Below are 27,737 nucleotides of genomic sequence, written 5' to 3'. Positions count from 1 at the left end.
ACTGCCATAGATATTCAACTACCTGAGCCGATTCATACTTTTAGAACAGAAGTTTATGTTATAAACATCAATGAGCTATAGAGATCTCCCTTTCAATTATTTCTATGTTTATATGTTCTGTTCTAGAAAACAAACATTTTTCAAGGCCATTTGCGTGACAGTCGTTCCTGCAGTTGCACTGCCTTGTTAGTTTTACTTTGCTATTGTGTAGCTTAAGTTTTGGCCAATTTCATCAAAATAAGAAATAAGATCCTGCTCTTTTATACTGGTAAAAAAAAAGGAAAATTAATAATTTCATAAGAGTTCCTCAACTTTTTTGTTTCCTTTAAAATGAGTTGTCCTGTCTGTACAGTAATATCAAACTCTACCGTATGCACTCAGATATCCTTTTCTGACAGAACAATTTTTCTAGTAAATGTTTTATTTGACAGCTGTGCTACAAATAATTAAAAGAAAAATAAGACTCAAGTCAGCACTACTGAAGCTAAAACGCTGTCTAGAAATCCTTCCCACTGGTGAAGGAATGTTTTATTATGCTTCTGCTATACTAGCTGTGCTGAGAACCCATGATTTATGTTAGAAGTATTTCCTTTTAAAAACAAACAAACAAACCCAAAGTCTAATGGGAAAATGGTTCCTTTTTTTGTGTAAATGCTAAAATGTATTTGAATTCAGCACTTGTGATCACTTGCCATTATGCATTACTGATCACATCATCTTTTCCCTTGCTGTTCTGCCAATTTCAAAATATTTCACTACTATGTTCCCATTTAATTCAAAGCAAAATAAACTACATCTGGATTCACTGGTATAAGCTAGAGCTAGAGTTGCTATATTGACAGATAGGAGACACACAGAAGACACAAATCTCTTCTGACAATGGTATTCTGGTTTATACACTCATTAGCTACAGCAGGAACAACGTGCCTGCTAAATCTGCGTACTCACAGAGGAAATAAAGAGATATTTGTAGTTTAGATTGATACAGGACAAAGCTACCAAAATCATACAAGTTCCTCCCATACATGTAAGGAAAAATACATCCTTTGACATAAAAGAATTACTTCTCTGTTCGTATAAATCAAGAATATATACTGAATATTTATTACTGCTAGTGATCCTTTCTGAAGATCTACTTTAAATTCACAGTTTCATGTAAATTTATTTTCATCAATGAGAAAATTAAACTAAGAAGGGTCTAACAAGGTGTCTGTATAATGAATTGTAGGCAGTCAATATGACGTAAATGGAACTTCTCCTTTATACTTAAGGTTTTAAAATTGCAAAAATGACAGCTATGTTAAAATATGCCATGAGATCCAGTCTTAACAGATTTTCATTAAAGACCATCCTGTTTTGTTAAACATTTTGGCTTGTCAAGTGTGAAAAACACTGCTAACTAATATATTTAAGAAATGATGACAAACATGTAGGATATTCCCTAGGGATTAATAACCTACTGGAAAGCTTGATGGCACACACACATTAACCACACTGGGTCATTAATCCCAAAGAAGTACTTTGCAGTGAGGTCGCTGTTCCCATTATAAGATAATGAAAGGGAAAAAATCATACCTATTTTTTTTCTGGGGTACCATGGCTTTTAAATTCCTGTAGCTCTTACACTGAAAGATTCTTTTCTATTTAGCATGACACATGCATGACTTCAATGGTTTGGATACACTCCAGCTGACAGACTAATTTAACTGCTACCCATTATATCGATCAGTTTATGTTATATAAAAGAATTCAGTGCCTCCAGATCAATTTTTCCATTATAGCACAGCTTTCAAAGGCTTTCATAAATATTCTTTCATCAGATTTCAAGACTTAGCTTCTGTTCTCATTCTACGGTACTTCTCTGTATTTCCTCAAAAATTCTCTGGTGCTGAAAACCAACCAGCATTAAATTCAGGTAACCCTCTAAGAACAATTAATTCTCCTGATATGCAAGGCTTCACACAAACTCATTTACCTGTGGAAACTGCAGCGTAAGAACAGGCATCCCTATCCTATAGGTTTGAAGTGTGATGCTCTGTCTAAACAAGAGTTCCTCCTCTCACATTTGCCATCACTGCACAAAAATGATAGCACACACAACAGCAGTAGGTAAGAAAAGATTTGACAAATATTATTAGTAGGGGGATAAATACATACTCCACTCCTCATTCTTTCTTTATTTGAAACAGTTGGCTGACAATGAACAGAAAAAAATCTTTTAAGCTATCCCCATATTTTAAAAATACACTACCTGAGTCAGTAGAATAAACTCGGAAACTCTTGTCCCAGAAGCCGCAGACCAAGATGTAACGATTATCAGAGGTGATGACAAAACACTGGGAATGTACCTGAATGCTTTGGTCTAAAAGGTCAGTGATTTGCCTTCTGTGCATACCTGTATTGCTGGCTGAACAGAAAGAAACACAAACCAAGAAATTTTAGCATCCACATTCACAGAACAAAAGCACGTTCTAGAAACTTACGTTCAGACCAAATATATTCCTCACGGCTATTACTTGTTTTTTTGTGGTAGGGACGTTTTCTTTCTAATTCTATTACACTTTTGGAAACAATGCTAATTCCTTGTAGTACACATTCTAAAATAGAAGAACTGCCTTCTTTAAGTCAAAGGCAGCTGAGAAATACAAATGAAATATTTCGCAAAGGCATGATACGTAAAAACATAATAAGCGTCCTTTCCCCCTTCTTCTAGTATAAGCAATCAAAAATTAGAAACAAAGCAAGGGAATGTAATGATAAGAGAGTACATGAAATATATAATGGCTCAAACACAGCAGGCAACAGAATCGTTATTTCAAAATTGTACACTACTTGGATTTCATAGCAAGCATTGTAATTTAAAAAAAGAGTAACTTCAGTAGACATCACTACCATTTCACAATTTTAGAGCATTGCAAAAAAAATTAACCAGCTTACCTCCACAATCACCTTTAGGGCTAAGAGAAAATATTTGCCCCACTTTGATCATCTGATGGTTTACTTCACAGAAGCACAGAACCAATGCGGTTGGAAAAGACCCCTGAGATCATCGAGTCCAACCTTTGACCCAACACCACCATGTCAACTAGACCATGGCACAAAGTGCCACATCCAGTCTTTTCTTAAAAACCTCCAAGGAAGGTGACTCCACCACTTCCTTGGAATCATCACATCATTTTCTCCAACCATCTTATATTGGGAACCCACAGAATGAACAGGAATCAATTAGTGAAGACATTTTTCATACTATATTTTGTCCTTATTAATCAACGTGTGTGCACATATATCTCTAAGTCCCTACATATATATATATAATGAAAATGCTACACTGTAGGAAGAACTTTTCAATGTTCCCGAGGGAACTTGATTTCTATCCATGGCAAATAATTTTTCCCGGGCCTGGGTTTGTCTGCCAACTGCTTGAAGCATCATTACTTCCATCCAGGTGGTCCCCTGGACCTGCCTCTGTCCTGGTCTTGTGCTCTTCTTTACTGTTTATTCTTTAACTTCTTTCTGTTCTCACAGGCTTGCTCTCCCCTGAGCCTTGGGCTTATTCCATTTACTCTGTATCAAATCCTTCATTTATTTATGCTTTTGCTATGTTTAAAATGCTGATACTGTCTTGTCCATATAGGTAGCAAATAATTTAGCAAGGTGTTGCCACTTGCTCTGCAGTTAACACATGGTCTTGATTGCTGTTGGGGTCACTTAAAGAGTAACAACACCACATTATAAATGCACAGTGAAACATTCTGTAGGACAAAATAACAGCAAAAAATCTCAAAAAGCATGCAGATTGACACATGTGGATAAGACCTTCAAAAAATTTCACCTCAAAAAGAAGTCTTCAATTTATGTGATATGAGATATCGCTGGTTTATGTCTTCCTGGGAAAATGAGGAGGGCAGGAATCCCTCCTTACAACTAAGACAGCAACAAGGTTCCTGCTATAACCATAAAAGTGTAATTTTGTGGTCCTCTTAGGTGCCATTTCTAGGTAAATGTGTCTAGCCACAATTAAAACCCTTTAATATTACCTACATAATTACTTGTTTGCACCCAATGATGCTACTTAGCAATGACAAAGAAAGCCCCAACCCTTTTAAACTATGTCCAGTGTAATCACAAGGCTGATTTGAGATCTATCATATGAAGAGAATATTACACCATTTTTCAGAATGTGAACATTGATTTTAAAGGTGTTTATACCAAACAAAAGCCAAAGTACTTTATAAATTAAAGGCAGTCCAAAAAGGGAATTTTAATGTTAAAATTATGAAAAAACCCACAAAGGATAATAAAAATTTTATGTCCTTCCTCATGTTTTTCACAATATGTAAAAAAAAGTAATCAGACAAGTTCAATGTGATTTTGAGGGTTTTGCTGTAATATTTACAAGTACTTCTAAGATCTTCTTGATAGCAGGTTTTAAAGCAGAATATACATTTCCTGCTCCAAACATCTTTTGGATAAAATCTATTTCAGGAAGAAAAGAGAGTTACAGCATGTGTCCTCCTCATTATAAATTGTAACTATTATATTATTCAGTTGAGAATTGATTTTAGAAACTTTGGGAAAACATTTTATCAGCTCTTATAAAATGGTTTCATATGCCCACACTGTTCCTGATTTAATTATCACAGAGCTTACCCAGCAAAATGGCTACACAGGAACAGTCTGTACCTACAGACTGATACAACGCAGTTCCTACTGGGATATGCATATTAGTTTTGAAATTAATTCTAACTAGCTGAAAGACCTGCCATTCTAACCTATCCAGGCAAGTTCAGATCGCTCAGATTTTCCCATGCTTCTGTAATTGGCCACTTCCTATCTTTTTCACTTAAACTACAACCCTGAAATAGCTGGTTTTTAAACTAAGATCGATGTCTAATAGTGGTTGGGGGGCACAGAATCCCCTCTGCTGCTGTCCCACAACTACTTTGTGTTTTGGGGTTAGGTTGTTTGAGTTTTTCTTTTCTGATCCTATATAAGGCTCCATTTGCCACGCTACAGATTCCTGAATTACAGCCCAAGTATGCACTCCCCAAAGTTGGGTCTGTAATGAAAGAACTGACCAAACTCTAACCATGCTAATAGAAAAATCAGCCCTATATGAACTAATAAACCTCTATAATAAAAAGTCATGAATTGAATCTATTACACTGAGTCATTACATAAAAGAGAGACATTCCTCCACCCCTTTTTAATAAAAGAAAAACATACACAAATTTAACTAGTGAAGCTGATCAAAAGATGCAATACCCTTGAAAAACGAACACTAATATCTCAATACTAAAATGGAGTGGGCAATATATTTCAACTTTGAAACCGCTTTGCAATTACACATTAATCCCCTCAGCCTGAACAGCAGGTCTATGAAGAAAGGATTGATCTCCTTTAATGATGAAACCCTGGCACTATGGTTTTATTTTTCACAACACGGTGCAGTTAAGAACCCCACTGTTATTATGAAAATTTCCTCAGCAAAGGAGCTCCATCACATTACCAGTGCACCAATTCATCATAACGTGCCTCGCTCCTGCTCATCAACAAGTCTGAGTGATGAAAAGATCCAATATTATCCTGACAGTACTTCATGCACATTCTCAATCACACATTATTACAGCATCCATATTAATTTTCACTGACACGCGTCCTAGGCCTGTTCAAATTAGGCAAACCAACGAGGGGGAGTTGATGAAATACCAGCATAGCCACAGCTCATTGCATTCCAATTTGCATGCAAATGGTTTATCAGGAAAATTCCATTCCCAGCAACCAGCAAGTGAAAAACAACCGTAATCTACACTTCAGGGCCACCATACAGAGCTTAATGAATCGCAAAGAGAGAAGGAAGTGACAGACCTATGAGAGGATCGATTTCCACTGGCAGCTGGTAAGCCTGGTCTTGTACAGCACCTTGATGAGCTGGAATTCAGGAAAGAAGATTTTAAAACTTTGCATTTTTTTAACAGTGAAGCCACATGCATTTTATAAATCAAAGCTACGGCCTTTTTTTTTTTTTAACTGTTCAAGATTCTTCTGCATCAATTGAATTAAAAAAAAAAATCCAGGTGCTTTCACGGGCTGCTTATTAAACATTTATTTTAGATTAGTGCTATTCTGAATGTATGCCATCAGCAGCAGCTCTGGTCCTGAGCCATAAGCTCTAGCAGATGCTTTACTGGCAACCTCTCCTGTCGCAACAAAACAAAATTAAGTGGTAAAGAGGACTGAAAACAAAATGTGACAACCATCTGCTGACTGTAGTAAATACTATTTTCCTCTTTACTTTTTAAAACACTGCTTTGAACAACTGAAGCACAAAGGACATTTTTTTTTAAAAAGTCAGTTTATGATGCAGACAGGGAAATCTTGTAGTCATCCAGTATTTAAGGATTCATCCATCACCAAAACCCATTTTATTTGTGAGTTTGCATAGAAGTTAATACATTAATTCTGCCAACCTACATTTCATCTGGGCACTTGGCACACCAGTGAAATGTTTACGTACTGAATTCTCCTTCAGTGTTAGAAAGAAAGTAAGCCTTTTTTTTCTCAGCTTCACTAAAAACAAACAAGCAACCCCTGTCCTCCCCCTAAAAAAAACCAGCCCACAATACATTCTTTGAAGAGAAATGGATAATAACGGCTGAATACTTAAACCTATGATTTTTCCATCTACCATCCATAGCTTAATATAAAAATTAGTATCAATAGAAGGATTTCTTATATAAATGATTCATAAGTACATTCAAAGTTCTGCTGCAATAAAACACTAATACAGAGCAAAACACAAAATCTACGTGACAAAACTGAGCATCCTGCTGGGTACCAGTGCCATTAGATGTCAGCAAAGCCACCAAATTCACACACAAAGGCAGGAATGGGATTTTTAATTACACATTAGTGACAACTGGTCACTTGGCAACTTAACTTTTTCATCATGATGCCTCATTAGTAAAGACAATGCTTAGCCCACAGCAGGAGATATGGAGTAGTAATGATACCTGCTCTCTAATCCCAGCAGATCCCATTTTGGTATAAATTTGGAAGTCAACAATAGTGAAGGTTAGTCTCAGGAGTCCATACCCAGATATCTTAAGCACAATACTCCATCAACAACTTGCAGTTGACAAGTGTGCTCTCAGAGAAGTGGGGTGAGGTGAGTTTTTGTTGGGTTTTGGTTGGTTGGCTTTTGTTTGTTTTGATCTAGGTTTTCTTGAATTCTTTGTAAAGGCAAGACAAGTTTAAAATGTCTCTAAATGAAAAAACAGTGACTCGAAAGCACAGCTTACTGTTCTCCCTTTCAGAGGTGAGGGAAAAACAAATATCTGAAAGTTTTGTTCAGCTCAAACCAGTTGATTACCACAAATCAAAATCAGCTCCTACCACTTTAGAACCTTCTTTCTTTCCCATGACCGTTTTATGTCCAGAAAGGCCATTTTTTTAAAAGCCTTGAATATTATATGCCCAAGGTCACACATCCAAGGTATGAGAGGATACTGTCATCCTCCTTTGAAAGAAATCTCAGGAGTCCTGTAATTAGTTCTTGCTTACAACTTGTTATCTAGACAAGTCTCCCTTCTCCTCTTCCTTCCCACCTTTCTTTTTAAGCATTTCTTGGGTGGGTGAAATAATACATAGATGTTTCTATTTGGACAATGTTGAGAGGTAATTTGTAAGAATTAGGAAAAAGTGTGGGAGTCATCTGGCTTTTTTCAAAAAGTAATCAAGGACCATAGGTCAAGATTTCTCAGTAGGAATCTCAGTGATGTAAGTATTTCTCTGGTGCTAACATCTTCTATTTAAGTTATGTGAGTAGAAGCTCTTTTTTCCCTTTCTTGAAAAGCCTTTGACCAAATTTACTGCATACCACTGAAATAAACTACCTTTCCCAGCTTGGGTCTAAGACTGTCATAGTCAGGGAAAGGAGGATGAATGTTTTAGATTGGAAAATATTAGAATTAAAAGCAGAATGACTAAATTCTCCAGTCCAAGACATTTTTAAAGGAAAATTAATTTGATTAGTTGCTATGCAAATGGCTCTGGTGTTTTCTTTTCATACTGACAAATACATAAACACTTAATAACTTTGGGATGCTTAAGGTACAGACTTCCCCATGCATTTTATTTATTAATTCTCATTGAGTGGCTCTAACATCAGATTATGGGGTTTATAATCAACAAGAAAAAGACAGCAGAAAAGATTTCAGACAAGTTCTACATGTTTTAAAACCGTCTTAGACATGATATGGTTCAGGCTTCCAACTGACTGAAAAACAGATTTAAGAGGAAGAGTGTGCCTTTGGCATGACCAAATAGTGATACGCTGTTTTTTGTCTTCTTGCATGTTGCCTGATGGCCTGGAAAGCAATATATTGTTGTTACAAAGCTTTTGTGTGCTACACATCTCACTACACAATAGCTCAGATTACCTTCTCAAGGAGAAACTAAGTCCACATGTGAAGAACGTGCTGTGTCAAAGGACTGGACTTGCTCTTTCCACTTTAAACTTACAACAGTTCAGCAGCAAATCTTGACAAGACAACGGAAGCACTGCTTTATGGCACAGGTTTCTTAGGCTTCTGACTTTAATTTACTTACCAGGGAGATTATGCCACTTGTTTACAGCAAAGAGCCTGTTTGCAGTAACCGTGATCACGGCAGGAGTGGCCAGGCCAGGCTGGGTGTTGGCTGCCACGTGAGTGACAGGCGAGTTGGACGGGAACTTTAGGACCATGATAACGTCCTGTTGAGCTTGTTCTGTGAACATCAACGGGCTCTGCAGGAGGAGATACTGTTGAGTGCACACAACAAGGACCCAAATACACGGGAAAAGAAAACACAGGGAGGAGAAAAGACGGGACAAGAGAAGGAAGATTGGATTAAAACACACAAAATCAGAGAGCAGCTGCAGAGAAAAGCAAATGCAGTAATAGTGGACAGGCTTGTGAAAAAGACTATTTGAGGTAGAAAAACCTTTACACACACTATTAATCTCAGGGCCTTGCTGAACACAGAGAGTGTCTATATACAGACTTTGCTACAGATCACAGCAGATTAAACTAAAAGTTTTCAGTCACCTATCTCTGCCAAAAGAATTCTCCTTCGTATCTGCAGAGACAGTATGTCAAGGAAAGCAAAGCCTAACTAGGAGGGAAACAAAAAAAAAAAAAGTGAGCAAAAAGAATTCCTGCTCCCAGAGATTTTCTCAAGTTGCATTAAATTGGCAGACTGTAATTCTTTACAAGCCAGAGGAGAACATGAAAGCACATTAAAATAAACAGATACACACATACACTAGATGTATGTTCTGTATATACTTCTGGTGCACAAAAATAAGATTTATGAATGCAAAGTAGAAGACTTCACTGCAAATGTGTTTGAAAGGACAAACATAATTAAATGCAGTTGTAAAGAATATAAAGTGGATGTGATTACAGACGCTACCCTGTGTTGTTTCCAGAATGAATTCAGATTCTCATTTTCAACATAATTTTTTAAGGTTTTAGTTTTTTTAGTTCAGTAAGTTGAAAAGTTTAATAACTTTTTAACTAAGTTGTCTAAGAATATTGTAAATGTCGAAGCAAAATACTGAGGACCTTAGATCTGGATATCAAACATGAGGAGAAAAAGCAAAATGTAATGGGTTTATGACTGTGTGGTGCATCTAAAAAGAGAACCCCATTGAGAAGTAGAGGTACGATCATCCTAGTCACCAGTAGCCAGGTTGCTCAAGTATTTGTAATTTTCTAATAAACAAATTAGAGTACTAATGAAGTGTCCTTGGCTGTTTTCCACCTGCAATATTTCATTACATATATGTGTATGTAAGTGCATACATTTAATGTATATTTATACAGAACCAATAAAAAAATTAAATACATTTGCATTTTTATTATCACTCCTTTTTAAAAAGTTATTAAGAGTACTTAGAAAAACATATTGCTCTATGAATTCCTATTTACAGTCTTTGCATAAAGGTGTAAATAAAAGCAACTAATAAGCTACCCAGACACCCTTCTGAGCAAGTGGCTAAAAGCCAATCAATATTATGAGTTAATCCTCCCTGGATGCTCATTCAATTAAAGGTGTCAGTAATGCCTCATCTGATGTGGCCTCAATTAAATCCAGCTATCTGATGGTTGAAAACACAAGGGGATACAGCAACAGCAGCAAAACCAGACAAATAGGCAGCCATCGTGTGACTGCTAATTACTACACCTGGTGTATATTATGGCTTGTGCACTTAACACAGCACGTGGTAGCTTCCAATCCGGCTGTATTCATGCATTCATGCACACACACACACATGTGAAAACAAAACTCAGTAAATAACAGAGCTAGAAATAATTCAAAATTGTGACAGGAAAAATATCCTTGCTGTATTTCAGCTCCAGGAACTACTTTTAAACTGCTTTTAAAACCACCTAATGTAGTGCTATTATAAAATCACGTATTAATACCCACAAAACCGGTCAAAGCAAGTAGAGAACTAAGGACTTTTTTTCTGGGTGTACCCCAGCCCAAAAAACCACAGGAGTTAGAAACAGTTAACATCAGAGAATTTAACTTCTCATATTACGTACTAAATCATTTATATTTCAGCATCATGAAAAACACTATGATAAAACCACACGAACTGCTTCCTAGTATCAAATTTATTCATATAACAATGGGTCTGACAAACACGTCAACAAGCAACTCCTCAAGTTCCTTCTCTTCCTGAAACAAATCCCTTTAAATTAGAGCAAGTGCCTAGTGCATGGCACCATGACAGATGGACACACACATGGCACGGAGCTGCACGAGGGGAGTGTTTGGGCTCTCCAACACCCCTGTTAACAGAGCTCTTCAGAAAGAGAGAGCCCTGTGGGTTGCACACACAAGGCACTGCAGGAAGACAGGGACACTCCGTGGGAGGTCCAACGGGCCAGCAGACCACAAACCAGCACAATCATCTCTGTGCATCCCTTACAGGGGATCCCAGGGTAGGAGCACGACCACGGCACAGCTGCCCAAGCGTGGTATGTACTGGCTGCAGGAAGGGTGGTGGGGATGGGGGGACACTGAGCTGAGCAGGTCTCATGTACAACAAGTGACCCATTTGAGGGAGGTTAGTAGCTCAATTTGACAAGAAAGTTTAGATTTATCAGACTCCTACACCACAAGATTTGCAATCTACTTTGGAAACATGCCAGATTTTTGTGAAATTTTTTAAAACCTTCTCCATTTCATGTTTTAAAACTATCAACCTTAGTCTGCTTGAGTAGGACATATGTCCTACAGGACATACAAGAAGAAAATGTCTTTTTCTTATATTGCAGTGTAAAATGTTCATCTTAACAATAAGGGAACATAACCTTTTGAAAACTCTGTGAATTAGCAGACCATTAGCTCCACTTGTCAGAATATCACTTAACATACTTAGTTCTGGATCTATGACAACACAAATGATATTTTAAACCCAAAGACTGCACACAACATGATATGAAAAGTAATCAGTATAAAATAATAGTTTGTATAATAAAATTATATTCGACACAAGTAGAGGTAAAAGGGAAAGCATGTTAATGCTCACTGCCTGGATTTTATCACCCTAGCTTTACTGCAAAACACATTTAGTCACATTCTTTGCTATGTAAGTTTCAGCTCATGAATTCCTAGTAATCCTGGTTTTAGGGGAAAACCTATGCCTGGGGGAAAAGACAAGGAAGTTCCACCTCCTAAATCCATGTTTCTTGGGGAATCTGCCAAAGATTAACTAAATTGTCTCCATGATGACTGGCTCTCACCTGTACAGGTATGGTATTAACAAAAATCAACTGATGAAGTGTTCTTAGATTACACTGACAAAAAAAAGTCTGTACTAGAAATCAATGCAATCCTTTCAGCAATAAATAAAAAAAAAAAAAAAAGAGTTAAGCACTGCATACACTCCTACCATATCATAACTCATCTGCTGTTTTTAATAACATAATTCCACGACCACATAAAAGCAAAGTGAAGTGGCCAGTTCTGCAACTTTAAGACAGCAAAGGAAGTGAGCACAACAGCAGGTCACAAAGGGTTAACATGGTACTTACCACCTGCATGGCAGAGCTTCTTGGAGGATGTGGTTCTATGAGCAGTTGGGAAGGGGTCTGTCCAAAACTTCGTATTTGAGCTTCAACAGCCTGGAAAAGGCACAGGCAGGTTTGCATGTTAAGAGGTGCTAATTACAGGCAATAGAACCATAACTGTCACCTGAAAATGTCATTCCACACTTCTGGCTTGTTTCATGTTGAAAATCAAGCCCGTGTGTTCACTGTGGGGCTAAGTGCTTGGCACTGGTACTAAGAATGAGGTAATCACTTTAGTACTGTGGATGCTATTTCCATGAGAAACTCTGCAAAACCTCATCCTGCTCAATGATATTAAACAGAAACAAGCTATTATAATCAGAAACCCTCTTTATTGGCTCCATTTTTCCTTTCTAACACTGGCTTATGCTGTTTGTATCATAACTCAAAAGCAAAAGTTAAGTTTTAAAAAGTTTCTGTAGGTATTAAGAGTGTTCTACTTTCCTTCTATTTAACCTCCACTGCTTAGCTTCACAGCAATGCTGTACTTTTTTCTTACTTTGAGGTTTATTCCAAAAGAGCAAACAACATTAGGATGCATTAAACTAACAACTAATATTAAATGCAGCTAAAGGAGAATGTGAAGGTATGAAAGGTTTTTTAAAGTTTCTCTGTATCTTCAGCAACATGCTTTAGCACTTTCTTCATAGGCAATACATAAAAATATCATCTCATGTTTAGTGATTTCTTAAAAATAATTATTCTGAAATGTGTGAACTTGTACCTCCTGCCTAGGCATGTCCAACTAGTTTTCCATGTTGCCACCTCTTGGCCTACTGGCTTAAAGGTAACAACATTAAGCAGCCAAAATTCAACAAGTTATTCCTTGTCAGACTGGTCCCTGCACTATTCACAGAAATAGGCTGATACTACACAAAATCTTAAATCCTTCATCTCAGTTTACATCTCTTTCATGGTGAGCTGAACTACCCTGCACTTGCTGTGGGATAACAGACTGAACACGGGCCCATACTTCAGTTTCTCTGTTGCACGGAGCACTGAGCTCTACATTCCCAAAAGCATCCAGTGATGTTGAGTACCTAAGGTGAGGCATTACTAGGTTCTATTTTGAAAAGAAGTCTTGAAAATCAGGCCCTTCAAAGAAGTGTTTTAAATGGGATGCTTGAATGCTAAACCACCAAACCACTAGCTACTTTTATAGCTATATGAATACCATCATGCTTTTCTCTCAGAGTCTTCTTTTTCATGATTCAACCTTCCTGGAGGCTCCTTACACTTTTATTTGCTATTCTACTTTAGCCACTCATTAAAATTTCTGAGACAATGGGATTTATGCTGATCTTATTGTTGCAAACAACTATTTTTAGATAATAATAAAGACCATTACTAGGACACACAGTGTTCTCCTGTTACAGAAATAACAAAGCCAAAAGTAGAATGCACCTGAGGCCTTAAAATAATCATCCTCTGATAGGAAACATGCCATCCAAAACACTTGATCTTAATACATTTGGCAGGGCTTTTGAAACTTCTGAACTCATCAGAGCAGGAGTTGAAATCACTCTATGACCAGATTCTAACACTCTTGCCCACTCTGGGAAGCGCCATAATCTTCAAAGAACTGATGAATAAGTAAGTTTATCAAAAAGCTGGTTGAAATCTGACATACACACACTGTGATTCCATGAGTACGTTTTGAGGAACAGCAATATCAGTTCATGAAACACTAAAGCTCACTAAGACCATACAAGTCTCCTTCCTGCTGATGAGACATGCTACATTAAAATTCAAATCTGGGGTTTTGTGACTCGAGATATCAAGGGAATTACAAAGGCTTTGAGGTCTCTTAAGACATGAGGCATTAACAAAGCAACAGCATAATGGTCAGCAGCTCTACCCCTTCCATAAAAGCTGTTAGTTTCAAAACATCCAGATTTTAAAAAGATATGCCTACATTTACTTGCAGATTAAGAGGCATATTTTTATTAGCAAATGGGAATTCTGCTTTGCATTGAGGGTAGCACCAGAAGAATACAGGGGGAGCAGAAAGCAGACTGTCCTTGATGTCAATTATTCTATGCTTGTCAAAATATTTAGGGTAAATCTACAGTCCATAGGATCTACTATTTATTTCCTATTAAATATATAACTAATAAGTTATTCAAAATTAATAAAATATTCTTGAAGCACAACTCCCATGCATTTCTTTTAGAGATGAAAATAGAAGAAAGTGAGGAAATAATAAGCTTCAGATTTGTTAACTTCCTTTTATATTGACTTATGATCAATACAGAAACTTTCATTCCCAAATGCCCACATTCAGCATTTAAAGGGAATCAGAATTTTTTCTTAATCATGGAATCTGGTATGTCCTTTAATTTCCAATGCTACCACTTGAAATTATAGACTCTTACATAATACCAGTACTAAGTAAGGGAAAATGAAACACAAGATATCACAAATTGATGCAGAGTATTTCAAATTTCCAATACATTCATCATAACAAGAGCCAAAATTGATGTAAAACGAAAAATCAGATGTTATAATTGCTTTAAACCAATGAAAGATCAACAGTCAGGATGCTGTTTTCCACAGTCCAGATCTCAGAGGAACTCACTACCTTCCAGCAATGTAAAAACTGGAAGAGACACAGTTATGATTCCACTCCTTACTCTCACACACGATGCTCATCACAATCACACTCCTAGACCACCCAACAGCAGCACGAGAACAGCTATTTGCCTCCCACCCATTCTCAGTGCAGAAGAGAATCTCTCTGGGATATTACAAAGAAGTATAAAATATGCTACTCAACCCACCAGTCGAGAGCCACTGCCTGTTTTCACAGCGTTCTGTCAGACCTGGGGAAAATTCTGGCCAATGGGACAATGACTTTGCCAAAACCTGTCCCAGAGGATCACAAATTCTCTGTTTTCAGTCTTAACAGTCAGTTTCTACATCCCTGTTCATGATCTAGCTTGAGTTTGTGATGTACAGTTCCATCACAAACAAGTCTTTTAGACTCATTAGGTTCCATCTGGTCCTTCCAAAAAAATACGAGCGTCTACAGTTCCAGGACTGCAGTAGTCCCCTGACACTGTCTTTCCCTTTTAGCCAAGAGAACTGGGGAAAATCCACAATCACATCATGTCATACTACAGGTAACAAGGTTTCATAAAACATCAAAACTGCAGATAGAGTATAAAAGCAAAGATACTGGCATCTGTACGTCGTCTTTACTAGTGCCTTCAAGAGATCCAAAAGAAATCTGAACAACTCTTGAGTAAAGGCAACACCACTTGGACAAATATGTCTAGACATAGTGGCTAGACTTCAGAAAAAAAATCTCCTGCATTCCTTCTAATTACCAAGAAAAAATGTAAAGGTTTCTTTATTTAACTTCCACATTTCGTAATAACGACTAAGAGAGTGTATTAGCAACCCCAAATGATTCCCTTCTTTTCCTAGATTGTATTTGAAGTCAGCCCAGATGTCGACTCGAGGTTCTGATGTCTCAGTCAGAAGGATCACACACGGAAAGATGACCTTCCTCTGTCAGCAGAAATGTGATGGTGCAGCTACAATCCATCCCCGCTCTCTAAATTTACATAATATTAGAAAGAACCACCAGATGTCAATCAGACTTTTGTTCAACCTGTCAAAGAAAATCAGGCAGGAGCAAGGAATCTTTTCCTCAGAGTTATAATTAATATCTCCTTTGAAGAAAGCAACCTACTACTTACCTGAGAATATACAGTAAAATGACCAACAGTGAAAAAGTCATCCACTTGCTTTCTAATGAATTACAGCCCAGCTTCTAACTGAGTTTTCAGTATTACTAAGAGACAGACAGCTGATTCTAGCAGCAAAGGAAGGGCCTGTGATCTCACACTGCTGAATCCCCCTGGAGCATACAACCATTTAGATGACTGTAGGTAGAAATATTTGGGAAATTTCACTAGTTTCACATCTATTAAAGGCACTACCTTTGTTTGAAAGATATCTTTAGCTCTACAAACTCTTATTGCTGAAAGCATGCTGCACACCACAAACTAAAAGATAGTATCGGTCAACATTTTGTTTCATTGCTTCTCAAATATCTCAGTAAAACTGCCTTCTTCCTATTAATCCTCTACAAAAACAAAACTTTGGTAAGGCCAGAATTGTTCCAGATGCTACAACAAGAAGTAATAAAATGAAACAAGGTAAGCAACCCTTTACAATAATCCACACAGTATGCATCTCAAACCACATACTTACATAACACAGTGTTTTGAATGTTAATTAATTTAGAAGCATGAAAGCCATAAGCAAATTTCACAAGTTAACATTTATCTGGTTACCACAATAACCTGTTCCTTAAAAAGTCTCCTAGATCATCTCCTCTTTTCTTGGGGGGTAGGAATTAAGAGAGGAAGAGTAAAAAACTTGAAAACTTGGCTTAGTTATAATGTAGCTTCTGGCCACTGTTTAGTACGGATATTTTCAGTCTCTGAACTTACCCTCTAATCTAACTGTGAAGAAAGTTAATTCAACAGTATGCAGTACCCACCAAATACGGCTGTAAATTTTTTGGGAAGGAGGGTGATGGGGAGGTTGAACATATGGATGCAGTTAAGGTAAAAACAGATGTTTGTTACTTTTCTTTGCAGCAACACTCAGAAACTAAGTCAAAATTGCTTTTTTTTCATGTTTATGTCTGAAAGAACTATAAAATTAAATATGAGGGAGGGCGGGTGGAGGGGAAACTGCAGTGAGTGTCACAGAGAAAGAATGAAACGGTTTCCAGTTTTGAATTCAAATCCTGAAATGAAGGCCCATAATAGTTAAAAGGCAAGACATACACCATTTAACTCCAGATTTAAAGACCTTTAAAGGGACTAGCTCAGAGTGCTTTCATCATGCCTCCTCAGACACAAAACATTGAACTGCCTGAAGAGTCCAAGGGCACAGCACACACATGTTAAAATGCATGCCTGGGTCTGAGGGCATGACAAGCTACAACCTTACTATTCCCTACAAAGAGGTTGCTTTCAGTGCCCTTGCAGATCTACACCTAAGTATTCCCAGTTACTTCCCAAATCTCTAAGACTTAATTGCCAAACATTTGAAAACCCAGGTGAAATAACATCATGCATTGTAATACATATTATTTCAGCATACGTGTCATGGACGGAAAACGTTTTGGGTTCATCCTCCATCCTTCTACCCAGTATTTATGTCCAGAAAATAAGAGCCCTTGCAAAAATAATTACTTTGGCTCTCTGCCGCTCCTACCTCACTTTTCAATATTCAAAAAGGTTTACACACATGTTCCTTAGTGAGTTCTATTGGCTTGAGCGATATGCAATAATGATTACTTGCTTTCCCTTTCCTTCCACCCAGATGTTGCTTTACAGCATCAGAGAACACAGACTATTTGACAGGTTTCCCCTCAGACAGTGAAGTTGAATGGCTTAGAGGCCAACTGACGAGCTCCTTTCCCCACGGGACAGTGATTAAAATCAAGCCCTGCTAACAAGTGATCAGAAAACCTCCTCTGACCAGAGAGCCACTTATGCTCCTACAGGAAGAGTCTTAGTTAAATTCCTCCCAGACTGCGGAAACACGGGTAACACTGGCCAGAGAACAAGCACAATTCATAACAACTAGATAAAACTGCTGAAAAGATGCAGAAGACCATAAAGAGAAGCTCTTTGTAGCACCATCTCCCTTGTTTCCTAACAGTCCCCATTAGATCAAGAATGTGAAAAATGGGCAAAATGCTTTTCTGACACAGGCAATGTATATGCTGGCTGACTGTACACCTGCCCTGGGGACATTGCACTACACTTGACCCAAGGAAAAAATACAGCGCTCAAATGTTAGTATCATAAATTCACACACTCCCATTCGCTGTTTTGAAAATAAAATGAGCAGTCTACTTTCTGCATGTCAAACCAGAAAATTGTTTCTCTTGTTTTGACTTCACAAATCAAACCTTTTGAATTGAATCACTTCAAATTTGTGTTTTCTCATTGCTCTACTCACTCAACATACTGATTTAAGAAAAGTGTCTTTATTAGCTTTGAATTCTTACAAATGGCAGAGAGGGAATGGAGCAAGGACAGAAAAAAGGCTAAAGAAAAGATGTTGTAAGATCAAGAGTTATACACTGTTCTCTAGGTATCATTAAATCCAAGTGCAAAATGTTTGTGATATACCCTCTGTTAACCAAGCAGGGTGTAGAAGGTGCCTGTTACTGCCCACTAATGCAGGTTTTACTTCAACCCAAGCAGCACAGGTTTATGGCTTCAGAGCTGAAGCGTGGGTAGAAATACTGTCAACAGCCCACAGAGGGGGGCATTATTAGAGTACATGAGAGAGTTGCTATGAAGCAAAAAGTGCACAACCTTTGCCTGCTGTGGTGCATGAGGGATGTATGTAACAAAACTGAGTGTGCCTCATTACACAAGAAAACAACAGATACACGTAGAAATTAAAGCCATCAAATTTAAACTAAGCATAGAGGTTTTTCTCCGTTCTTTTTAGCTTCCTTGCAGGAAACACATCTGCTGTATAATATTTTTCTTTTCTTCTTCCCACTCCCCAGTTTCACTTCCTTCTGCCTGCTTAAAATACCAGAGTTGTCTGGAGATCGATTACTAAGTCTAACCAGTTGTTATTTATAAAATCCAAACTACTGCAGATACCTGGAGGGGGAGGGGTTACTCTATGCAGGATTACCTTTTTTCTCAAAGCTATTTGAGATTCAATATATGAATAATACATTATTCTATTTGCATCAGAAAAGTGTAGAAAGGAGCACAGCATAGGATGCCTTCCACCACATCTTTAAAAACAAAACCCCTAACCCAGCTTGCAAACTACACTAAGAAATTTTCTGCGAGAATAAAGAAAAATGAAGTCTTTTTGTCCAGACAAATCAGTATGACAATTACATGGCAATCAAAGTAAAACAGGAAGTAATCACAGTTTGTGAGAATACAAACAGAATCCCCTCAGGGCCAGGCAAGTTGTTCCAATCTGAATATATACATTCCAGGCATATTAAACAGAGGCACAGCACGGCCTGGCTGCAATCTCCAGCTCACGCAGCTGTCCGTCTACTGCGGCGTAATCCCAGCTGCCAATCTGAAAGAAACCAGTTAGTCAGAGCAGACACAACCAACAGAAACAAATGTCACTCAATAATGTTCAGAGGCACTGGGTTCATGGATAATTTCAAACAGTATCTCTGTCTGGAGCACTGATGTGCTCATTCAAAACACCTAAATCTTTGGCTACTGGAAAGAAGCAGATAAAAACCACTAGAACTACAAAAACAGGTCTGGTAGTACTTCAAAGAGACTGACAAAATAAAAAGGGAAAAGAGTTTAAAAAGAGAGTTGAGATGAATTTAAAGACCTGCAAGTAAAACTGTATTCAGTACATGCAAAATCCTAAGCAGCTCTGGGACTGGTTTTTAAAAATATAACCATTTCTGTTTTATTTGAGCACCACAACCAAAATTGTTTCAATCTCTCTTTGCCATGGCAGATGAAGATTTCAAGAAAGTAACTCACTGCTTCATTTAAATTCAATAATTATCACAGAGAAAACAGTGGTATTGCCACGTGCAATACTCTCAAACTTCATCAATTTCTAGTATTATTCATTTACTCTTCTAAATAGCTAAATATAGTCTCTAAAACTTGCTACCTTCTCACAGTGTACTTGCTACTTAGCTGATCCCAAATATTCTGATATAAAACTTTCTTCTCTGGAAAAAAGCAATCCAATCCAATCCAATCTGTTAGCATTCCACAGAATTTCTTAAACTCTGATGTCATCTCTATTTATTAAATAAAAAAGTTTAATTAAAATAAAACATTTCAATATGAAGGAGGTTAATACACTGATGTAAAAATCCAAAAATTAATGGTCTTTAAACTCTTATGTGATCATCTTTCAGAATGTGTAACAATTGTGAAAAAGAAACAAATAATTAATTTTGCTAAGCTATGAAATACATTTATTTAAACTCTCATAACCACTACATGCAAGACCAAACTTGCTGTTTCCAAACTACGGGGAAAATACTCTCTCAGAGTCTTCTACTGCAATGAATGAACTTTTTGTTATTATTTAATAGCATGTAACATTTAACTGAGACTTGATTTTTAGACACCGCTTGAGGAAAAGCACCTTCGTCGACCATAAGCTTTCTCACTCAAGCAGCAGCTATTGATCACATAACTAATAACTAAAATAATAAAGTGTGGTAAGTAAATACCACACACATCTACAGACACAGTGGGAACACTGATGAGCTAGATACCCTAGGCTGCAACAAGCAAATAGAATGAAAACATTGCAAACAAAATTTTTTAGTTTCCCAATTATTGTGAAAGTCAATTGTTTGGACAGCATAAAGAACCTGCAAATAATCAAAGCATGCTGATGACACAAAGAAATTTTTGTAGCCTATTCACTTCCATGTTTCATTCAAGCTAAATGACTTAGTATATGATAACTGTAGCTATCATACAGAAGTATACCTCATCCTTTCCACACATGGAAGAGGAAAAGAAGTTTAAAAATAGAAATAATTTCTATTAAAAAAGTTATTTTTGAAGGATTATGAACATGGCTTTCATCCATACCTTGTTTACCTTGTGATTACTCTCTCTTATTTAATGCTGGCCAACAAATATGTCAGTTATCTAAGACTGACCAGCCAGGCACAAATGAAAATGTAACGAGCCCAGGGGGTCTCAAGACCTCTCTGGCTCTGATAGATCCACAAGACAGGTCAAGCAAGAAGAGGTGAGGGAACTGACTGCGCTGAAAATTTCTATCTTTGAATTTCAATCAGAGGCTGAGGAAAAAAGCATCCTGTGCTGAAGAACTAATTCACATTAGTTACCTGCTTTCAAAAAGCTTTAATACTTCCAGCCAAAGCATCTCAGTCCTATTTTAATTAACTCTAAACTATCCTTTACCTGCTGGATAGAGAAGCAGAAGCAGCAGGTAAAATTAGAATCTATTCTATAATGAAGGATAAAAGAGAACATATTTTTCTGGATCAGAACCTAGCCGAGTACTTTCCATGTCTGTTTCTAAGCACTGTAGTAAATATTTAAGTTGAGACAAAGGGCAATAAATCCCCATTTGTCATGTCAAACTCTGGGCTGAATGGAATCAAAGAAGCACCACACCTCCCAGATATCACAGTAAACACTTGCTTTATGCTCATTTTGCCTGTTCACTCCAACACCACAAGCAGGTCACAGCGTGAGCTGAGGTGTGAGAACTAATAGGGAAATGACACTGAGTGGTGGCAGGAATGGTGCTCCTGTTATTTTAATGCTCTTTTCACTAGAAGAAAGTACTTCCTTTCATGGGAGAGTCCTGCTGCCCAGACAAGCTGATTTCCTGGAGCAGTGCTACCTGCCCACACGGGAGGCCCTGCCTGTGTCACGCACTCTTGCTCTGGGTGCCTTCCCTGGAAAAGACCAGGACCAAGCATGAGTTTGGTTGCATTGCCAAGTCCACCTCTCCTTAGCCATGAAGTATGCTTCCTTTAAAAACAGTTTTCTTAATTCTGGTTACGTATAATTGTATTTTAGAATAGATCTGCAATTAAAACAAGACCAACGTTAAACATTTATTTGTTTTTTTCACACTGTTCCTGTGCTGTACAACATCAAGGGTGCCATCTGTGCAACACACTTCTGGCCAGAGATGATTCAAAGGTCGATTCTACAATACTCTGAATTTTGCCTGCATGAATTCGTTACTTACTGAATTCAGCACATCTAAATTTACTGCTCTGTGACAGTATTTTATAACCATTTTATTCTACATTTTAAAACTCATCACAGCCACAAAGACTGTTGCCCATCTTGCTAAAACCAGACTGATCATTTTCCCAACTATTTAGTAAATGTTAACTATGCTATAAATACAAATTGTGTTTATACACTGTGAAAGATTCACTGTTGTCAGGGTTTTCCAGCTGAGTTAGAGCTGAAATATGCTATTAACTCCCACCATGAACACAGCTAAAAGAGAGGCCAAAATGCTTTCTCTGGGATAAGATATCAGATCTGCTACTGCTGTCATGAAACTGGGGTCATGTAAACTAAACATCCTTGTAACTTCTTTTGGAAAGCACAGAAGTCTCTCAAACTGTAAATATTTAAAAATAAAATAAGACTAATAAGAGATAGGTCCAAGATGCACAAAACTTACCCAAAGATATTAATCTTGAGCAACATTTAAAAGCTATTATCCATAAAATAATTTATCCCATATGCCTCTAAGCTGAAAATAAAAGAATTATTTTCTCTCTGTATATAATCAGAAGTGGTGTATTCAAATAACATACCGAATGCTGTGTCCACGCTGATTCTTCACAATTTTTGAAACTCCTCAGTTCATATGGAAATAAAATATCATCAAGAGAAAGAAAGGTGCCGAGAGAATGGAGAAAGCTGTGCTTCCTAATGTTAAACAGACTACCTTCGTGTAACAAAAAGGCACCTTCTCTTCAAAGGAAGAAGTATAAAACAACAGAACCATTTAAGGCTAAAAGCAATCGCCTGATGGGGGTTATTAATTGCATGGGACTTATACTTGTGTTTTTTGAGCTATTATTGCTAATTTAAAAATCATTAGTCTTTCGTAATTGCTGACTTCAAAGATCGTATCAGATGCTATTTTAATTTTTTTATTTTTAAATATGGTTAGGTGCTTTTTGATAAGGGTGGTAGAAAATTCAGAATGCTTCCTGAGGTGCAGGGGTCCCTGGATAAACCAACGATGCATTCTCCAGGTAATATTTTGTCTTCCCAGTATTAACTTCATCTCTTTTCTTTGCTCTTATCCAGTGTTTACACTAACTACACAGGAGTATCAGTGGAAAAATGGACTTCTAATTAGTAACAGTGAATCTGAGTGCAGCCCAGATTCACAAACATCCTTTGTGAATCTAAGCCAGAGACAAGAGAAATTTCTATTCTTCTGATCGAGACTCTGATGAAATAGCCACAAATTGGTCCAAGATGCAAACTATTTTCTACAGATTGTGCTTCAGCTCTTAATCAGTTGCTTGTCCAAATGACTTACATGTAATTCTGCTTTTTTTTTTCTTCTCCATTCTTGGATAGCTATGGCAAAAAGAGAGCAGAACTTGTGATAAGAAGGTGCTGTGAATTCTCTCCAGAACAGCAGGATGACATTTATCTGTGCTACATGACTCCTCCTTGCCTCTTCTATAGGCATCAAAAAAGAGCCCTTCCATGGCACATCTTGCGTTTGGGAGTTCCACAGATCAAAATACGGTGCTCAAGAGCAAGTCAACAGAAGGCAGAGATACAGCACACCTCTGCTGGCAAATACAGTATTTTCCACTGGAAAGATGGTTACTGCTTGTCAACTGAACAGCAGCTTCCCTCTGCAGCTGTAACCTCCTTCAGTAAGATTCAAGAACAAGGATCAAAGTCAATGACAATGCTACTAAAATGGTTCGAGGGAAAAGGAGGAGGATGAAGGAATGGTCTCTGCAGGGATGAGTAGTGCCAGCAGAGATACTGAATCTCTTGCCTTGCTTCTCCTGGCTGCAGCTCCCTTCCCCCACTGGCTGCGACTCAAACCCTTCTCTCTTGATCTGCTCCCCCCCCCCCCTTCCCCCCCGAGATTTGCCTTTGAATTATGCAAGCTTTGCACTCCCCAGGGTTTATCTGCCAAAAGGTAGCATGTGTCCCATGGTTTGCATTTTAGTTTAAGATTTTCTATTATGGCAGTCAGATCCTTTCAAAATACTTTACTTCCTTTATTCCCATAGGCAGAAAGAATGGCAGGAAAAAATTGTTCACAGAAGTATAAGAGGAGGTAAAAGTTCTACATTTTCAGTTTTAAAAAAAAAAAAAAAGAAAGGTGGAATATGGTTTTAATCAAGTAGTTTTCCTTCCTAGACGAGTACTTCCTTCTTGTAATATATATAACCTGACTGCCTATAAAAATAAAGGTGCCAGTTGGAGCCATTTAGGAGACCTAAGGAAATTCTGCATTAACCTACACTCCTCCAGTCCTCAGTTCCTTCCACTATTGTTCTGTGTGTGGCCTCTCTGATAAGTCAGGTCACCAATATCCATACAAATATCTGCAAGATACTTCAGAAACACATGCATCATAGCCTTCTCATTACTGATGTGGCCCAGGCTTAGCATTGACTATGTGGGGAAATAGCCATGGTTTAAGCACGTGCTATTATTTCCACACAATACCAAAAAGCCTCAAGAACTTGCAGCCCTCAGAGCATACAGAGGCTTCTCCTTGGCTTAGGTTTGCAAATAAAAATACATTTTCTGCTACAACTCCTGAGATTTAAAGACCCAAACCTCGAATCTTATTGAGAGCAAAAAGCTAAAAACATCCTTTTTGACATGAAGGAATCCAGAGTAAAATTTCCCAGTTTAATACTTGACTAATAAACAGGTACTAAATCTGAGGTGTCGTGCCTGCCTAAAAATACTGCTAATTTCCCAGATCAGAAATTCATTTGGCCTCTAACCAGGAACTTGGTGGAGAAAAGACAAAATATTTTCTGGCAAGCTGCCTGAAGGAGAAAAATAAATGCTGATTGAAGCTGCTTGGCAGTACAGAACGTTAGCATGGGTCCTCAGGGAGATGGATTAGCAAGCAGGAAGAAGGTGATGCTGTCAAAGGTGCATGATAAATTCATTTAGCACATAGATATAGAATGATTATGCACATAGATATACACACAAACAGATTTTTCATTACTTTCATCTCTACCCATAAGTAAAAGCAGGATAAGTCACCATTGGTGATGATAGCCATTAAATCTCTGCACTGTCAATATCCCATCAGAGCTGATCATACTCAAATCTCAAACTGCATATACACACTTACATAATAAGAAATACACCTTAAAAAATACATGTAAATAGCAAGGGATACCTAACAGGAATCCTTCAACTGTTTTAATGACCTGCTCAAAAATGCTAAATAAAAGTATTCCACTGGACCAATCTTCAAGCAACTCAGAACAAAAGTGCTATAAGACATCATTCATTCTGCTGCCTGCATTCATCACTATGTATTTTTGACACCATCAGTAGTGTTTCAAAATTCTGCTGCCACTAAGCTACTCCATTATTACGAACTCAACAACATTCCCCCTTCTGTTTTCATTTTTATACGCCACTCAGCTCAGGCAGCACAGAACAACTCAAAAGAAAGAAACATTGTTGTAAAGTACAGTAAAAACATGACAAATCCAAAATATCTGGTAACAAAGTGAATGCCTCTCTGAGATGACCCACACATCCAGACAGATTTGTAACTTCCCTGGTCTCAAGTTACTTTTTTGTCAGACTACAACACAAATAGAATAGATCCCAGTTCGTCTAATAATAGAACTGTTCTAGAAAAATTAAAAGCTTAACAAAAATTGTGTGCATAGACTGCTATTTTGATTAGTGTTACTTCAATTATTGGTTCCAGAAGCAATAGTTCAATGATGGTTCATTTAATAACAAAATTAAGAACAAACTACGTACATTACCCAGTCTATATTTCAGCTCACACTTAAACCAAGTACGTCAAGAGTCTAATACTCTTATAAGGTAAGAATAATTCCTTGTCAGTGAAAAGTGGACAAACATTATCAGTGAAATGAAAACATGACAGGGTGAACATCTATTACTCTAGTACTAGGTCAACAACTTTTTCAAACCCAGATGATGACATTTTTCCTTATAAGACAAGTGTCCCAGTATCCCCTTTCGTAGCTCAATTAAATGTATTTATGTGCAAGGTAAGTATTTTAGCTTTAAGTAGACTAAAACGTTGTCTGCAGACTGATGGCAACCCACATAATGTTGACACTGTGCTGGTACTTAAGCCAGTCCCTGTGTACCCCACATGCCATGCAAACCCCCCAAACCTTCTCACTGCACACACAAACCAGCTACAACCCACAGTGTTGCTATGAGATGACTTTCTCTAAGAGGCAGGCAAGGTGCCCCACACAGTCAGATGGCCAGTATGTACAGAGAAAATAGTATTATTTAAAACAGTAATCACTTATTCTCAGACTTTCTTTAAATAAGCAGTAGATAACAAACAAAAACTTCAGGTAGGATTAACCTAGAATTCTACTGTGAACTTCAAACCTAATATTTATAAGCAGAAATGGATTCATTCTTGTTTTCATTCAGTTCATGCATATATTCTCTGTTGAACATCTAATCGCCCATTTAAATAAAATAGTTGATAGCATTCACATTACTTTGTTCTCAGGGACTGAGAATATTTTATAACAAAGTAGCACTTACATTTATTCTATAATTAATATACTTGCAGTTATAATTGATACCAATGTATTGTCTGAACAGAGGACACAAAAACGATAAAAATCTGTTTGAATCGCCCACTCCACTCTGTTCTTTTTTTAACAGCTGTCTAGATGGAGGAGGAAGGACTCTTTAAGCCCACAATATCCTACGAGATACTTCAGCAAATAGATTTTCTGAATGATGCTGAGTCTGAGTAAAACTACTTATCTTTCCAGTGTTTAAATATCTACTTCTGCATATGAAAAATACAGGACAAGGTATTTTAGTTTGATAGTAAACCAAATTAAAATATTGGGAGCTGCAAAACTCTAGTGTTTTATGTGTACTACATATACAAGACTGTGCTTAAAGAGAATTGTTAAAAGTGCAGAAGTAAATCCAGAAGTGCCAGCCAAGTCAAGGTTGCTCACTGCCTTTTGCCACTAAGATCCAGTATTAGGGAACACAATGACTGATTTCAGCAACTGAAGCAATCCTCGAACATTTATTTTTATACTGGTATCCAGTCTGGGCTGAATCCAGGTGCACAAAGTTTAAGAGCAACTTGCATGCTTGTTCTGGTAATTCTGCATGCTGTGACAACTGGTTCAGGCACCTTGCATTTGACTGGCCTGTAGCCAAACCACAAGAGAATGCAAAGAAATGGAACATTCACCAGAAGCCTTGAACAACGTGGAATCTTTGCATTTTCAACACTGCAGTGTTTAATGAAGATTTTTTTCTTTTCTGTATTTAAAGTACAAACTTACCTCTCTCAATACGGAATCCGTTATTGAACTTAAATTAACAGCTCCTTCATAAGTCAAATAGTAGAATACATTCAGTGACCTAACAGCCTCTGGCCCTTGTTGTTTGTAGCCAAAAATCAGATCAATCCACTGGTGGAGCTGGCAGGAAACAAACTCACTTTCTAATGCCTGTAACAAAAACACACACACAAAACACATAAACGTGAGTTTCCCTGATGGTCATCATTTGGTAATCACAGAAGCATTTTTTTTAATAGCATATAAAATTACCTTAACAAGTATTGTTCTGTAACAATACAGAATTGCAAAGAGTATTTTAGACATTCTATCCAAACAAAAGGTGGGCCCTGTAAGAGATGCCTGAGTCTCATGCCCTACTTCCCACTAACCAGGAAACCCTGCTTTTAATACTATAATAGGGAGAATAAGACAAAAAAGCAGTAAGTGGAAAGCATTTGTGCCTTTGTAGACAGCCTGGCTATGTTTTTATGAACTTTCAAGATGAAATTGTGCTTTTCTGTGTGATCTGC

The 27,737-nt window shown here is 37.5% G+C and overlaps 1 protein-coding gene across 2 annotated transcripts in view; it reads right to left on the bottom strand.

The window, feature by feature from the left end:
* Nucleotides 1-27,737, bottom strand: part of LRBA (LPS responsive beige-like anchor protein) — a 400,341-nt gene that overhangs the window by 32,380 nt on the left and 340,224 nt on the right. For both annotated transcript variants that reach the window (XM_029960309.1, XM_018073461.2), the window contains 5 exons: nt 27,208-27,375; nt 12,093-12,182; nt 8,611-8,803; nt 5,869-5,931; nt 2,252-2,407 (listed from right to left, as the gene is read on the bottom strand). In XM_029960309.1, the coding sequence (XP_029816169.1) occupies nt 2,252-2,407; nt 5,869-5,931; nt 8,611-8,803; nt 12,093-12,182; nt 27,208-27,375 (670 nt within the window). The remainder of the gene's footprint in view (nt 1-2,251; nt 2,408-5,868; nt 5,932-8,610; nt 8,804-12,092; nt 12,183-27,207; nt 27,376-27,737) is intronic.

Source organism: Manacus vitellinus, unplaced genomic scaffold (assembly GCF_001715985.3).
Source record: "Manacus vitellinus isolate BGI_N305 unplaced genomic scaffold, ASM171598v3 scaffold_0_pilon, whole genome shotgun sequence".
NCBI classification, from domain to species: Eukaryota; Metazoa; Chordata; class Aves; order Passeriformes; family Pipridae; genus Manacus; species Manacus vitellinus.
This window is presented reverse-complemented; position numbering and strand designations above follow the sequence as displayed.